The sequence below is a fragment of the Nomascus leucogenys genome, chromosome 5 (genome assembly GCF_006542625.1).
Source record: "Nomascus leucogenys isolate Asia chromosome 5, Asia_NLE_v1, whole genome shotgun sequence".
Taxonomy (NCBI): Eukaryota; Metazoa; Chordata; class Mammalia; order Primates; family Hylobatidae; genus Nomascus; species Nomascus leucogenys.
In genome coordinates this window covers 14,997,540-15,015,392 of record NC_044385.1, presented here as the reverse complement: position 1 = coordinate 15,015,392, position 17,853 = coordinate 14,997,540, and the positions used below count along the sequence as shown (strand labels likewise).

Here is a 17,853-nt window from a genome sequence, read left to right as displayed (position 1 = left end):
TATGAATAGATTTATAAATATAAAACTTTCAGTAGTACCATGCTAGGTATCATTTCACCACCATGTAAACCAAATGATTCTCATAAAAATCTCAGCAGTCTTAGTCTGATTCATGGCAAAGGTTTAATATCTAAGGATTGAAAAGAACAGTTGCTTTTCACTAAGATTATGAACTGAACAAAACACACTAGGGTACATTTGCTAAAGTATCAAGTAGCTTTGTAAATAATTAATAGTAGATGATACTTTTTGAAAATAAATAATATAATTATTTGGGAAGGTAGCATCTCTGTTTCTTGAAGAATGTTTTCCCACTGTTTGAAATATCTATCCATCTATCTATCTATGTAGATGGATACACAGATAAACAGATATCATATATTGAACACCATTGGTTCAATTCAAGTCATATCTAGTTTTTAAGCAAAAAACACCACATGCACATGAAGTAAGTGTTTTGTGGGCCAAGTTGCTTCTTTAGGCATTCTTATATGAGTTTCTCACGTACTGGCATGCATCAATTTCACACACCTTGCTTGATCAAAGAGGTAATTGCTCAATATTAAACTTAGCATGTCTGTTGCTTTTGGCTTAAGCCCAACGGATCTTTGGTGATTAGTGGTGAGGAGCCAGAAGCAACAGTTCTCTGAGCAAGCTGGTCCCTTCAGGTCTCACTCCATCATTGGAGACTCCCAGCTGCCAATCACTCACCATCATTGTGGTGCAGAGGTTCTGTGGGCCTGTGGTTGGAAGCGCAAGAGAGAACTGCTGGCCAGAAACCACAGGGGTGGCAGAAGTCAGTGGAGAGCCAGACTGCCCAGGTCCTATAATATGGACATCCTTCCTGGTCCTAGGGTATTAGGACTTGGATCATTCTACTACAGATATGATCTGACCTCCTACAAGGCTGATCTTCCTACCGGGAAGTTGTTGACAGTTGTATCTCTCTCACTGCTGAACTAAGGGGGATCTTATTTCTGTAACCCATGTTCCAAAAGTTCTGTCAGAGAGTAAAAAAGAAATGCTTGGCACAGACAGGAAGACTCTGCATTTCATTATCAAGAATATAGAAGTAACTCGGACTTCTAAGTGGTTTAACATAACGTTAAACAAATTATGTGATAAAGGGGTGGGGGTGGAAGTGGGGATTCCCTAACGGCCCCATTTATATGTAAGATATAAAAAAGGGAGTGAGTCTTGTGCTGTCCACACTTTCACATACATTTTCGTAGATTTAAAATCAGATTTAAAAAAAATTAGCCAGGCATTGTGGCGTGCACCTGTAGTCCCAGCCACACAGGAGGCTGAGGTGAGAAGATCTCTTGAGCCCAGGAATTTGAGGCTGCAGTGAGCTAGAATTGCACCACTGCGCTCCAGCCTGGGCAACAGAGTGAGACTCTGCCTCAAAAAAAAAAAAAAAAAAACATGATTTTTTTTTTTCGAGAGTGACTTTTTTTTTTTTTAAACTTTCTATTTACTCCCAAGCATTTTCAGGAGTAAAATGTCACATCCTCCATTAATAATCCATTCCAATGTTGAATTGTTTAGGTATCAAAAAGATCTCTATTGTGCTGCAATTTAAATCCAATTCTTTTTATTTTGACCTAGGTTCAAATAGAGAACTACAGAACAATACGCTACTGTGATATCTATTATCACCCATCAGTTTCCTCTTCTGAAAGCTGAAAATACCTAAATACTTCTGCCACAAAACACAACAAATTAGCTATTATGCTCCTCATCATTGGAAGAAAAGGGAATTGCACGCAAGATATCATTGAGTGAAGGTATTGAAAAAAATAGAAAGCAGAGTCAGGTCAGAGGTGGAGTTTTCTGAAGGGCTGTGTTGAGAAGCAAGGAAAAGGGAGAAGTCCCCACATCGGGGGATAGGGGGTGTGACAGGGCTTGCAGAGGAACCACGACAAAACCAAGAGGAGCCAGGGCTGGGTAGATGTGCTAATATGTGATCATCTGGCTAAGTCTGTCTAATTTTTAGAAGACAGTAGTCTTGCATGGTCTCTACACATATTAAAAGGGGGGCTGATGTGGCTTTTGTTTTTGATTCTAAAATTTCCCCAGAGATTACATCGTACATTTTTTAAATGCCAGAAACAATTATCCAAAATTTAAGAAGTGAGGAAACTGTGCTAGTCTAAAAATAAAGTTCAATGTGGTAGGAAAGGAAATGACGTTTAATAGGTTAGAGGGAGGGTGGCAGTGAATAGAGAGGATCTTTTTTTGGGGAAAGATCAGTAAAGAATTATAGCACACTCTGGGCAAATATGAAAGGCTGTCACTACTATTGGCAAGGCAGTGCCAAGAAAGAAGAGATACTACGAAGAGTAGGCACATAAAGCCCTCTTTATTTCTTTCTAAGAGAAATAGCTGAGAGATTAACCTAAGAGGTAGTTGATCACTCCTTTAAAAGCACACTTAAAATGAAAACATCAATTATTTGTTTTGTTTGTTTTTTGTTTTTGTTTTTTTTTTTTGAGATGAAGTCTCACTCTGTCACCCAGGCTGGAGTGCAGTGGCACCATCTCGGCTCACGGCAACCTCCGCCTCCCAGGTTCAAGCGATTCTCCTGCCTCAGCCTCCCGAGTAGCTGGGACTATAGGCGCCCACTACCATGCCCGGCTAATTTTTTTGTATTTTTAGTAGAGACGGGGTTTCACCGTGTTAGCCAGGATGGTCTCAATCTCCTGACCTCATGATCTGACCTCCTCGGCCTCCCAAAGTCCTGGGATTACAGGCATGAGCCACTGTGCCCAGCCAGAAAACATCAATTATTAAAAGATTTTTAAAAATCATTAGAAGCGCAAAAGGATGCACCAAGTAGAAAGCAGCCCTCCCAATCTCCAGCTTTACTATAGAGAATCTGGCTAAGTCTGTCTAATTATTAGAAGACAATGGTCTTACATGGTCTCTACACATATTAAAAAGGTGAATATTCTCATCTTTCCCTGGAGGTTACAAGCTCAGAAGCTAACTGAGGCTATGGAGGGAGAAAACACGCTAGTACTGGAAAAAGCAATTTACCAAACAGTGCCCTGCTGGCCTGAAAGCTAATTCAATTCCAAAACAGAGCAAATTAGTCCCTTTTCAATGCTGAGATGGAGCCCACAGCTTCTTAATAGAGTGATAAAATAATTAACATTTCAAAATAATCCAAGATCCAGGGCTGACACTTAATAACTTAATAGCTTTGTCTGGGTGGCATGTATATCTAGTTTTTCAACTATTTATCTCATTATATTCTGAACAGCATGATGTTGGACTCCAAGGAACAAATATCTACCTTTACAACTGATGAAGGATGAGGTGGGTGTCCATGGGTATGGGGGAGAGGGTAAAGATCCTGTCAGTGGCCAGCCCCCAGGGAGGTCAATTTGAAGGCTCTGTATCTTAGCAGAAGGGGTGGAAGTGGAAGTGGGTGTCACTAACAGGGCCAGGCTTAGGAACAAAACAAGGGGATCCACTGAGTGCTCTAAAACAGAACCACCAAATGCCCAATAAAATCTACATCTCGAATGTTTCCATGTTGTAAGACAATTAGTCTGTATATCGTGAAAGTATGTAAATTTAATGCTCACTGTCCACAAGCTGAGATAAATCCTAATGCTGTCTTTATTCTTATAGGACTTATTAAGTGCCAAATACCATGTGCTCATGTGTGAACCCTCAACATGAATATAGGGCAAGTATTTGAAAATTATGGTTCCCAGAACAGTCTTAATTCAGTCGTGGAACTCCAAGGAATAATTAGTAATATTGAACTCACCTAACAAGGCATAAACATCAGCAAGAAATGCTACAGACAGATGCAAGTCCAAAGTTATGACATCAGGAATTATAACCTCAAGTTTTAAATTCTTGGTGCAACTCCTCAACAACAAATTTGCATTAATCTAATCATTTTCATTTAATACAGAGCAAGACTCCGTCTCAAAATAAAATATAAAAAAAATTTAAAAAACATGCTTTAAATTCTAAAAAGGAAACTTTGGAAATACGTCAGAAAGAGATTAAAAATCAACTCAATATTTCACCTGTTTTTGTTTTAAAGGACTCTGGAAAACTGAAATTACTGGCTTTATAGAAAATGATTGCAGCTAAAGGGAAAGGGTGGTGCACAAGCTCAGGCTTTGCAAATATGTATATAATTTTTCCTTAGCTTGTTCTGCCAAATGACCTTGAAACACTTTAGAAATATCAATGCACATCTAAGAATAGCAACATAGAACAATGCGTATTGTGAGATCCACTCTTCGTATGCTTAACTTTTTTTAAAAAAAAAAGTTAGGGCCTAGAATAAATCATTTTTCAAAATATAAAATATATTATCACTCAAGGATTATCCTAAACATGTTTCCATTCTGTACACCAAGTTAAGGTCCTAGAGATTCCTTAAGAATTGTCTTAATGAGCCTTATGTAAATTTCATATGGAAGAGAGATCTGAGTGGTCATTCAAGTTAGCTAACAGCAGCCTTGATGGATTGCCAGAGTTTAGAACTGTGGTTCACACACACTGATGGCATAAGAATCACCAAGAAAGCTTGTGGAAAGACAGATTCTAGGATCCCGCCCCATGAAATTTGATTTAAAAAGTATGAGCTGGGTCCAGGAATCTACTTAATTAGTTCCTCCAGGGATTCTGATGCAAGTGGTCCCTGTTTCCTGGGAAACACACAGGTTTAAAAACTCTAAATTCACTGGGAAGGAAAACCTTTGAGGACACATTTTAGGCCTGAGTCAAATTTTAATTAATCTCTTTCTTCAAGAGTATTTTTAAAGCAATTTCTCTCTCCGCTTCCCCTTACCCACACGTGCACATATATAAAATTTAGCTATCAATGTCAAAGTGATGTTTAGAAGGAGCATCTCAAAATTTGTTAGGAAGTAAATTAAAACTATTATGTAAACATTGTAAAACACACATGGAAACCAAGGCTTCTTGGCTAATAGCCACTAAAAGACCATAATTTAATTTTTTAGTCTTCCAAATGCTGTTTGTACCTAATCTTGTGTTTCTGAATATTACTGAAGTATAATATGATAACCATACTATAAAATAAGATACACTTGATAAAAATGTATTGAATGCATTAACCCTATCCACAATGCTTAATAACAGCAAATTTATTTGCACTATTTTGCACAAGGCGACCCAATCATTTGAGCAGTAACTTTCTATTTAAAAGACAGGGTACCTTAATGCAGATCTGGGCATGGGAAATGGAAGGACCAGAAAAAATAAAAGTAATTCCTGAATATGCATTAAGAAGCAGGAAGAGTTCAAAATTAAGAAATATCTCTTAAGGCTAAGTGGCCTAAAGGGATCCAAAGTGCCTCTTCGTGTCCCCATTAAAATGTAATCTTAAAGACTTTAAAACCTTTTTATTGCCAGGGGTCAATGAAAAGCTTGCTTCCGTAAAATGTGAATCTCAGCTGGAGGGTGAAAATAGAAGCAGAAAGGATACGAGGAATGGCAAAGAGCTGAGCAAACACGTGAAACGAGGAACCCCAAGCCATCTGCCAAGGAGCCACATATGTCAGGACGAACTGTAACTTGTGAAGCAGGTCCCCGAGCTGAAAGTAAAAGAAAAAAAATTCATCAGAGAGGACAATGACAACAGTGGTAACTGCATCAAGGTCACTTAAAGGACATTTGTCAAGGTTAGGAAGGGGCAGTGAAACTACTGTCTGCCCTCTTACTCTTATCTTCCTGCATCTCATGTAGAATACAGCCATTTAATGATATTTTGAAACAGCGACAGGCTGATCAGAAGAAATTTTGCATGGTTAATCTCAACAGATTTATTATCTCAACCTATATATATGGTGTATCTCTCTGCCTTTCTCAGAAGAACAATCACAGCTTGGTCTTTCCTCCTTCATATTGGATCTTTTGGAGGGAGTACATACAGAAACCTATCATCATTTGACATTGTGGAGGTTTTTGTGTGTTAATTTCATTTTACCTCTTCAGCTGCTCCTACTGGAGAAAATAGCTCCATACCATTGAAATGCAAGTTACAAAGTACTTTAGAAAGCTAAGACAGGATAGGAAGCTATTGCATTGGCCAGACAAGCCAGCACAAGGAAAAATCGAGTTTTGGGAAGATATGGAAAATACAGAAGAGAGACCTCACATAGGGTGAACTGTTCAGTGGTTTGATTGGAGATGGAGATGATAACTGTGTAGGGAAGGATAGAGAAGGATGGACTACTCTGGCTTTAGATCTCTGCATTGTGGTAAGAAGTGACTAATGAATCCCAGATGCAAAATTCTGCTGCTGTCACTTCTAGATGCGGTCAGTCAGTATCCCACCAGGATTTCTCTTCCCCAAATCCACATCTGATCTTCTTCCATAATGAAAACTTCAAATAGCATGCCATGTTTGTTCTTAGACTGACTAGCATTTGAGACAATAAAATACATTCACCAAGGCCATGATGTGAAATGAGAAGAAAAAATACAATTTTTAATTAGGCTCAATAGCCATTATATAAAACAGAAGGTCACAATGAAAACAGGGCAAGGGTTGGGCAATGGGGCCATTAAGAAAGGATTCAAGGAACCAAGATAACTGAGCCCTTCCGTGAAAAGCTAACCTGGTGATTTTGGAACCCAAAGATGAGGTGACCCTGATTTGTTCCATGAAATATAATGAGGCAAAAGGAGGTTAATTTGAATCCTCTCCAAATCTCTGCCTCACTTTTCTGGCCTCTACTGATTCTCATAAATATTCTGGTTTAGGAGAAAAACTTTAAAGTAGAATAAAACATTATTGGATAGGCCATAGTATATGAACCAAGAATAAAAGGTCTCTCAAAGGCACAGCAGAGAGAATCCTTAAGAAGTCACAGGCATCTGGTTATGTATAGAACTCCTGACCTAAAATCATGTCTACCAGAGACTCTAGTTACAAACCTAGCACTGAGTTTTAGGTGAAAGCTGAAGAATTTTAGATAGAAGAGAATGGAAGAATGATAGGGAGGGTGGCAGACGGTGAGAGGGAAAGAAAAAAAATAGGGGAAACAGGGAAGATAAAAGGAGGATAAAAAAAGCAAAGAAATGAAAAATGAAAGAGGAAAACTAGATGATCAGGCTTGGGGAACTATAAGGAAATATCAGTTCCAGGAAAGGAAAAGAGGAGTTTGTTTTTTGCTCATAACTTTTCACTTTCTTTACTCTTACTCACTTGCATCAACCATAGAGGATTGCTCTCGATCGGTTTCCAAGATCTTTCAGAAAGGTCACTTTGGTTTTAATCCTGGGGTTGATTACAGCCTCCTGAATCCATTCTAGATGGGACTCCACAGGCCCCAGTGCCTTTGAGAGTTTGTCAGTTGAAAGAGCAGCCTGTCACTCTGTCAACCTGAGGTCCAGTCTTACAAATTTACATAAAATACAGTCATTTCCCTACCATCTTGCTTTTTACCAGTCATTAGGTGACTTCTACAGATCAAGAAATGGATAGTTCTAACACAACTTCAAACTCTTGACTCAATTCTGTGAAGAGATATGATTTGCATTAAGATCCAATATCATTTCCTTTTATCTCCACCATTAACCCAACTGGAAGGGGAACACATCAAGTGCCCAAGAGAAGACATGACTTCTGGGTTACCAACCAGGGCAAAAGTCCTGAAAAGTGGTGGTGGGCTCTCTTGCTCATGTGTACCTAACCAAACTCTGTCAGAAAAAAATACCTCTGGATTTGAAATCTTCTAGTCACCCCCCTATTAAGAATTCTTAGTTGAGTTATTAAGAATTAATCTTGTGACTCATGTCTAGGTGAAAACGGCAAGCATGAACAAGATTACCTCATATGATGTATGGCCCCCAAATGCCCTAAAAATGAATCATGAGTTATGGAAAGTTACTCCTGTTAGGTTTTCTGTGTATTCCTGTATCCTGGGAGGCATTTAAGCCACCTTTTGAAAAAGCTGATAAGTAGGTCAGCTACAGCAACTACAATCACACTGGCTGCCCCAGGGAAAGCTTCATCTGCAAGTTTGAAGCTCTAACAAGTTAAACTTTGCTGCGTTATGATTAAATGAATCCATTACAATTATTTTCTGCTTAGCACAGCAACTTGTATTTACACATAAGCAAAACCAGTAATCAGACATCTAAGGATTCCAGATATAAGCACCCTCCTGCTCTAATTGCAGCCAAAGCTCCAGGTATCCTTGTTCTTTTCCTATGACTCTCTGTGCCTTTTTTTTTTTCATGAGCTTTGTGAAGAATAAAATACATGCTTTGTAAAGCTTTTCACCATGAAGCTCACAAAATAGGCTCCACTGTTCTCAATCATTGCAGAAGCCAGATATCCTGAATGTCATTTCTTTATGTAGTAATGATTCCTCCACAACACAGTTATTTTAATGCTCCTCTGTGAAGCCCACCAGAAAAAGGATGTGTTCTAGATGAGTCAGATGCTAACGCATGCCAATATTTAAAAGCACGGGCTTGAGGGCACGCTGCCTGAGTTTGAATCCCAGCTCTACCTCTGGTCATACATTTCTGGATCTATAAAATGGAGATGATAATAGTACCCCCTCAAAGTGTCATCTGAGGATGAAATGGCTTCATCTTTGTTAAAGACTTGGAACAGTGCCTGGCAAACATAAATGTTACAGAAGAGTTTGATAAATGTTAGGACAAGTGGATATCTTAATCACAACCTAGTAATTTTAGAGCCCTCTTCCTCCCCAAACTGAAACTTACCAAGTCCAGGTCCTCTCATTTTTCAGAGAAGGAAACCAGGCTCAGAGAGGTTAAGTGGATTGCTTAGGTCAGACAGCAAGTTATTGGCCCATCTGAAACCAGAGATCAAAGTTCCTGATTCTCCACCCAGTGATATTTCTTTCACCCAACTTTACCATGCCTCCTTGAGGCCACGGGCCTTCTGTGAACTACAGCAATAGGAAGAACCTGCCTGACATGCAGCAGCTACGGAAAGGTCCCCTTTATCCAAGATTTCCTGCTGACAGCAGAGGGGCAGGATCACAAGCATGAACATCACACACTATAGCAGCAGCCACGATTCAGACAGATTATGGCTGCAGCCACGTTCTTTCAGGTACACAGTAAAAAAGGACCTGATTTGCCCTGAAACATCCTTTTCAGTAAAAAAGCCTAATTAATAAAATATGATACTACCCAAAAAGCCTGATGACACTCGAGGGATCTCAAAACAGCCGACTGCTGGCTTACTTGTGCTTCTTGAATGTACAACTCCAAAAAGATTGATTTGGATCATGTATTTTATTCTTACAGTGTGGAGAGAAATGATCCAGGTTTAAAAAGACTCAACTTCATATTTTCCCTTTACACTTTGCCCTACTCTTTAAGGGTAAAATCAGGTAAAATAATTTAAAATGAGTGTGTATCAAAACAGCAATTGCTAAGCACAAAAGAAAACCTAAATATTGATCATCAGTGAGAAAAGTATATGAAGAGGGGCCTCCTGCACCACATTGGCCATTGTGTATAAAATAATGAAACATTTAAGATAAGACTTCATGGAAACAGCCACACCAACACCTTTCCAGTAAGCATGGCCACAAGCATTATAATATTGTATTGAAGTACTTTAAATAGAAATCTCATTTAGATTAGCTATGAACTTGCATCTCCTTAGACAGTTTGAGGTCTTTGTTTTTATGAGGCTTATCTCACTCCTAACATTCTACTTCCAAGATCTTAAATCTCAGCCCTATTAAAATGCATAATAAACTTTACAAGTTACTGGAATATAAGAGAAAACAAAACCATTTGGGTTTTTTCCCACTTAAAACACTAGGAAAAGAGTAAAGAAAATCACAATGAAGGCTGGGCACGGGGGCTCACGCCTGTAATCCCAGCACTTTGGGAGGCCATGGCAGGCAGATCACCAGCAGTCAGGAGTTCCAGAACAGCCTGGCCAACGTGGTAAAACCCCGTCTCTACTAAGAATACAAAAATTAGCCGAGCGTGGTGGCTCGCACCTATAATCCCATCCCAGCTACTCAGGAGGCTGAGGCAGGAGGATCACTTGAACCTGGGAAGCAGAGGTTTCAGTGAGCTGAGATCGTGCCACTGCACTCCAGCCTGGGTGACAGAGAGAGACTCCATCTCAAAAAAAAAAAAAGAAAGAAGATCACAATGGAGTAATTATGGCTGTTTCCCAAGGAAAGCCACTGTAAATACTCTCATTTCAAATGAGCTGTTTTGGAAATATCTTTTCAATTAGACCTAGACGTGCTGTTATATCTCTGCTATAGATAGTAAATACACAAACCAGCTTGAGAGAAATGTCTCCAAATAAAGGTGACCCCAAAACTTTTCTTTGCTAATACACTTGCAATAAGGCATATGCTATCTCCACTCTGGAGACACCCCTCCCACACACACTGTCCTTCCCTCAGTGAAATAACTGGCTACTTACAGAATTTTCTTATATTTGGGCGTTGTCTTAGGAAGCTATACATCCATTTGATTAAAGTGCAATTTTCTCTCCAAATCCCACTCATCACCTTTTTGCCTATTGCTCCATCCTTACTAATCTCCCAGATCCATTCTATCATTTGCCATTTTTTGCATTTTGTTGTATTCAGTTAGTTCTTTCTCATCTTCAGTTAACTTCACCCCAAATTTGGAATTATCAATATTTGAACTTAAACGGGTATACAAGGCCGAATGGCATCGCAGAAACTGGCTGCTGAGTTAAAGATGCACGGAGTTCAAAGTGAGAGAACAGGAAGAAGCTGAGGCTCTCGAGTACTTGGAAAGGAGCAGACGAGATGAGAAGAAATTTGGAGGTTCACAGGGAACCACGTTAATGAATTCAGGAGGGAGCCCAGCTGAGAGATTAAAAGCCGGGAACAAAGGAATTGTGGAAAACCATCAGATGTTTTGAGGCATAGGTGGTGATATGGGGAGTAGAAAAATGTTCAGGAAGGAATAGAAAAAGTAAAGCTAGTGACATCTCAAATGTAGGGCACCATTTCTAGGAGAGGGAAAGCACCACTCTTCCAGAATAACAAGTTGTTAACAGAAAATATGATCATTCAATTTGGGGATATTAAATATTTCCAAATAGTAGCTGACAATATGAGATAGAATTTTGTAAAGTAAAAAACATATTCAGACAATGGTTATAACTCATTACAAGAGTGACTCTCAGGCCAGAAGCAGATTCCACCTCAGTAGACAATGTGTGTTGGGAGCCCATTAAATAGCATCCATCAGACTTTGCAAAATATTGATAGGCTTCATGGAGCATGATAATGCATAAAGGATACCATCCATTATAAAAATAAGATAATCAAAAAAGTTGTAAGAAAAAAATAAATTAATAGTTAACTCAAAAAAGGGGGCACTCCCCCGGCCCCTGTAACAGTCAGAAGCAAAGAGGTAATTTGAAATAAGAATGGTTAAGTCTGAACTGACACTATGCTGACCCAAAGGGAACACAGACATGGATATAGGTCTTAGGAGCTGAGGAATTGGGTTTTAGCATACTTGAATGGGTTCCATGTCCATAAAGAGCAAATTATAAAAAACTTCATTTACCAGTGCTGGGAAAAAGCAAAAAGAGTTTGCCTTCTGCCTGCTGTAGAGTAGATAAAAATCTGTCATCCAGGCACTTTGGGAGGCCGAGGCGGGAGGATCACGAGGTCAGGAGATCGAGACCACGGTGAAACCCCGTCTCTACTAAAAAATACAAAAAATTAGCCGGGCGTGGTGGCGGGCGCCTGTAGTCCCAGCTACTCGGAGAGGCTGAGGCAGGAGAATGGCGTGAACCCGGGAGGCGGAGCTTGCAGTGAGCCGAGATTGTGCCACTGCACTCCAGCCTGGGTGACAGAGCAAGACTCTGTCTCAAAAAAAAAAAAAAAAAAATTTGTCATCCATGATACACCAAAACCTCAAGTCCTCATAATACAGGGCAGTGGGATTTAAATTTAAAGTATTCCAGTAAGGTGAAAATTTAAAAACAAGAAATTAACATAAAAGGTAGTGGAGAATGATAAAACTTCCTCATAGGAGTAAATGCAAGAGATTCATTTTTTTTTTTTTTTTTGGCTCCCACGAGTGACAACATACAACATTTGTCTTTCTGTGCCTGGTTTATCTCACTTAACATAATGTCCTCCAGTTCCAATCGTGTTGTTGCAAATTGACAGGATTTTATTCTGTTTTATGGTTGAATAAATTCCATTGTGTATCTATACACGGTTTCTTTATCCATTCATCTGCTGATGGGGACTGAGGTTGATTCCATATTTTGGCTGTTGTGAATAGTGCTATCATAAACATGGGAGCACAGGTATCTTTTTAATATGGCGATTTCTTTTCTTTTGGATAGACAGCCAGCCTTGGGATTGCCAGATCACATTTCAGTTCTAGTTTTAGCTTTTTGAGGACCCTGCCTACTGTTTTCCATAGTGACTGTATTCATTCACATTCCTACCAACAGGGTATAAGTGTTTCCCTTACTTGCTAGCCTTTGTAACATTCTGATAGCCATTTTAACTGGGGTGAGATGATATCTTATTGTGGTTTTGAGTTTCACTTCTCTGATGATTAATGATGCTGAGCACTTTTTCATATACTTGCTGCCCATTTGTATGTCTTCTTTTGAGAAATGTCTATTCAGAACTTTTGCCCATTTTTAAATTGTTATTAATTTTTTTTGCTATTTAGTTGTTTGAGTTCTTATATATTCTGGTTATTAATCCCTTGTGAGTTGAATATTTTGTAAATATTTATCTCCCATTTTGTGGGTTGTCTCTTCACTTTGTTTATTCTTTCCTTTGCTGTGCAGAAGCTTTTTAGCTTGATATAATCCCATTTCTCAATTTTGGCCTTGGTTGTCTGTGCCTTTGAGGGCTTACTCAATAAATCTTTGCCCAGTCCAATGTCCTGAAGCATTTCCCCAGTGTTTTCTTCCAGTATTAATTGTTTCGTAGTTTCAGGTCTTATATTATTTAAGTCTTTAATCCACTTTGATTTGAGTTTTGTGTATGGTGAGAGATAGGATGAAACTAGATGTTTAATCCCTCTGAATATACATATCCAGTTTTTCCAGCATAATGTATAATGTTTTTAAGTTTTTAATTTTTGGGAGTGCATGGTAGGTGTATATATATATGGGATACATGAGATATTTTGGTATAGGCATGCAATATGTAATAATCGCATCATGGAAAATTGGGTATCTATTCCCTCAAGCATTTATCCTTTGTGTTATAAATAATCCAGTTATATTCTTTTAGTTCCTTTCAAATGTACAATTAATTTATTATTGACTATAGTCTCCTTGTTATGCTATCAAACACAAGGTATTATTCACTTTTTCTATTTTTTATACCCATTAACCATCACCACCTCCTCCCAATGTGCCCTTACTACCCCCAACCCAGCCTCTGGTAACCATCCTTCTATACTCTAAGAGTTCAATTGTTTTGATTTTTACATCCCACAAATAGATGAGAATATATGTTTGTCTTTCTGTGCCCAGCTTTTTTTATTTAACATAATGACCTCCATTTCCATCCATGTTGTTGCAAATGATAGAATTCTTTTTTATGGCTGAATAGTACTCCATTGTGTATAAGTACCACATTTTTAAAAATCCATTTACCTACTGATGGACACCTCAGTTGCTTCCAAATCTTGGCTATTGTGAATAGTGCTGCAACAAACATAGGAGTGCATATATCTCTTCAATATACTGATTTCCCTTCTTTGGGGGCATATAGCCAGCAGTGGGATTGCTGGATCATATGGAAACTCTATTTTTAGTTTTTTGAGGAACTTCCAAACGGTTCTCCATAGTGGTTTACTAATTAACGTTCCCACCAATAATGCAAGAGGGTTCTTATTTCTCCACATCCTCACCAGCATTTGTTATCACCTGACGTTTGGATAAAAGCCAGTTGATGCTGATGCTGCCAGTCTGGGGACCACATACTGCAAATCATTGCACTACAGGGCTAGAAACACAGTATTCAATTTTCAAAGCACTGGAGGAAAAAAAGGTATGTGTTTCTGCATGTGTTGGGGTACGGAGCTTTAGGTTAAGGATGTATTGGGAAGTGGGCCATTGAGGAAGGAAGCAAGGGTGGACTTCAATAAGGAAGAAACAGGAGATAATGAAAGTGACTGACGAGGGAGAGATGCTTTTGTTCTCTAAGTAACCTGCTTATTTCACCTTGGAGTGAAGTGGTAGAAATAACACAGTTTATGCACACATTCTGTCTTCCTTTTCAATTTCCTGCGTCTTTAATTCCATGTTAGCCTTCCTCTAACTATTCCATATATGAAACAGCTTCTCCATCTTTGAGTTGTATTCTATTTAGCTCTCTCTTCCTTGTGGAGAAGAAGCAGCTTCCTGGATTCCGCTTTTGGGGGCTTCCTCTCCTCCCTCTTTTTTTTTTTTTTTTGAGATGGAATCTTGCTCTGTCACCCAGTCTGGAGTGCAGTGATGCAATCTTGGCTCACTGCAACCTCTGTCTCCCAGGTTCAAGCGATTCTCCTGCCTCAGCCTCTTGAGTAGCTGGGACTGCAGGCATGTGCCACCACACCCGGCTTTTTGTGTTTTTAGTAGAGATGGGGTTTCACCATGTTAGTCAGGATGGTCTCGATCTCCTTACCTCGTGATTCGCCCGCCTTGGCCTCCCAAAGTGCAGGGATTACAGGCTTCCTCCCTCTTAAAGGTCTTATAATCTTGTGTGTAGCGAATCCTGCCCTTGGGAAATGGGTATGACAGCCAAGTTCATTCACCTCCTATCAGGATACATGCTGCTGGCTTTTACCCACATGGTACTTCAGCAAGATAAACAATGTTAATGTATGAGCTATAAGGCAACTTTCTGTAATGCCCTCCTGTCCCTCTAATCTCCTGCATACCTCTCTGGATATCTAACTTACACACTGTCCTGAGGTTTTTCTATTTGTAATAACACTTCATCAATCTAGTACATATAGGAATAAGATGGTTCATGTAGTGATTTTTCCATATAACTGAAGCTTTCTCCTGTAAACACTGAAACTTTCCACATTTATGCTTTATGCTATTTAAAACAAAATATAATAATACGAGTTAACTTTAAAAAAGGTACAGAATTACACAAAGTATACAGTGAAAGTTTCTGTTACCTGCTTTACTCTGACTTAACTTCCAGTACCAATCATAGTTAATGACTATTTGAGGAGTTATCCTTCCTGCATTTTCTACACGTGAACATGTACTATACACACACACACACAAACACGCACAGCCTTTTCATGTGACTTGAATTAACAAGGTTGGGTGCAGTTTGTAGTCCCAGCTATTCAGAAGACTGAGGAGGAATCACTTGAGCCCTGGAGATCCAGGCTGCAGTGAGCTGTGATCAAGCCACTCCATTCCAGCCTGGGTGACACAGTGAGACCCTGACTCAAAAAAAGCCCTGCTAACATTGTTTGTCCTGGGTAAGGCTATGTCTCAATCACAATCCACACTTGGACATTCCAGCTATGTGAAGCAATATAGTTTCAATTTTGAGTTGTGTTTTTGACATTTGCCAACAAAAACCTCTAATACACCAAATTTATCCAAATTTCATGTAAAATTAAAAGACTTCAAAAGGCTTCTGGTTATTTCTCTGGGATATACAAAGCTGTAAAGCATGTTTCTTCCACCCTTACAATGAAAAAAAAAAACCCACAAACTTTAAATACATGACTTTTCTAAAAATCTCATTACAGAACTGAGTTGTAGAGCAGACAGCTCTCAGAGGCACGTGAACCACAACAACTGCATCTTGAATAGGAGCTGAGTAAAATGAGGCTGAAACCTACTGGGCCACATTCCCAGACACTTAAGGCATTGTAAGTCACAGGATGAGATAGGAAGTTGGCACAAATTACAGGTCATAAAGACCCTGCTGATAAAACAAGCTGAGGTAAAGAAGCAGGCCAAAACCCACCAAAACCAAGATGGCGATGAGCGTGACCTCTGTAGTCCTCACTGCTACACTCCCAGCAGCGCCATGACAGTTTACAAATGCCATGGCAACGTCAGGAAGTTACCCTATATGGTCTAAAAAAGGGAGGCATGAATAATCCACCCCTTGTTTAGCATATACTCGAGAAATAACCATAGAAATGGGCCACTAGCTGCCTTCTGGGCTGCGCTGTCTGTGGAGTAGCCATTCTTTTATTCCTTTACTTCCTTAATAAACTTGCTTTCACTTTCTACTGCAGACTCACCCTAAATTCTTTCTTGCGCAAGATCCGAGAACCCTCTTTTGGGGTCTGGATTGGGAATCCTTTCCTGTACCACACCTAGTCCAAAATCTAAGGAGAGAAAGATACCTTCAGGGTGAAAAGAGACAATAAGCACTCACTCACCTGGGGCAGATGCAACCAAAGCTGGTGGGAAAATTTTGGCCAGTGGAGTTGATGAGTTGGTGAACATAGCCAACTGTGGGCTGGTGGGACAGTGTAAAGCCTCAGGGAGCCATAGAAATTGTCAGCTCCTTTTCTCAGAATTCTATAGGGTGTTCACAGAAAAGACTGGTGAGCACCCTAAGAACATGTCTGATGTGGTGCAGACCTAAAAGGAGAAACGGCAGACATGCACAGGAGCATGTGGCTCTGCCAGGCCCTTCCCCCAACTCTCCAATGGAACAAAAATTGTAATCTGTGGAGGAAAGGTCAATAAATGCTGTTGTCTTTAGGGCACTGATGAAAACTCACTGCAGCTGGTGGGGAAGGGATTGTTTAAAAACGAGAAACTCTCCTTCTGACGAAGGGGCAGGAACACCTGCTGGGTCCAGGATTACAGATGGGGGAGAGAGAGGAAAGCTCAGGACACATCCCTGAGACCAAGGGGTTTCATTAGAAAATTAATCAGAATGTCCTCCGTGTCCCACGCCCTGCCACCAAGGTAACAAGTTTCAGGTAAAGAGTAAAACATATACCAATGGGAGAGGGACAGGAAAGGTATAAGAGCATGCAGCCACTCTGAGGTGCAGCCTGAAAGCTGGGGACCCAGCAGACTTCACTCTGGCAACCCCGCCTCACTCTCCAACCTGAACACAAGTTATCCCTCCAGGAATTCAGGGTCTATGATGCCCTGAGGATAACCACAGCAACAATGAAGCTCAACACCGTCCCACTCGCCAACTAGGTTCATTCAACTCCTCCCCCCATATCAGAAGTCTAGCAAAGGAAATGTATGCACATTTTCAGGCATAAAAACTATTTACCTCAGTCTCTATGGGCCTCCACAAAACATCCAGCTGTCAACCAAAAATTATGAGGCACATAAAAGGGCAAGAAAGAAAATTCACTCCTAGAAGATAAAGCCATAATCAAAGTAAGACTCAGAGATGACACATATAGTGGAACTCGCTGATAGGGGATTTAAAAGAACTGTGATTCATATGTTAAGGGCGGTACTGGAAAACAACGCAGGATGAAAGATTGAATGGGTAATCTCCGCAGAGAGATGGAAACTATAAAATAAAAAGTCAAGTGGAAATGATAGAAGTGAAAAACACAGTCACAGATATAGAAGGCTTTCTTTCCACAGGTTCATCACACTGGACACAGTCGAGGAAATAATCAGTGCACATGAAGACAGGTCAGCAGCAATGGCCCACACTGACACACAAAAATATAACTGAGTTCAAAACTGCAAACGTTACTGAGTATCCAAAACCTTCAGAGCAATACCAAATTGTCTAACATAGGCATGTTTCGAACCTCAGAAAGAGAAGAGGAAGAGGGCAGAACAAAAGAAATATTTGAATAAATAATAGCCAAGAAATTTCCAAAATGACAGACACCAAACCACAGATTCAGAAG

At 39.7% G+C, this 17,853-nt stretch overlaps 1 protein-coding gene across 2 annotated transcripts in view; it reads right to left on the bottom strand.

The window, feature by feature from the left end:
• PCNX2 (pecanex 2) overlaps window positions 1–17,853 on the bottom strand; it is a 307,465-nt gene that overhangs the window by 117,053 nt on the left and 172,559 nt on the right. For both annotated transcript variants that reach the window (XM_003267270.4, XM_030812668.1), the window contains exon 22: window positions 5,483–5,591. In XM_003267270.4, the coding sequence (XP_003267318.2) occupies window positions 5,483–5,591 (109 nt within the window). The remainder of the gene's footprint in view (window positions 1–5,482; window positions 5,592–17,853) is intronic.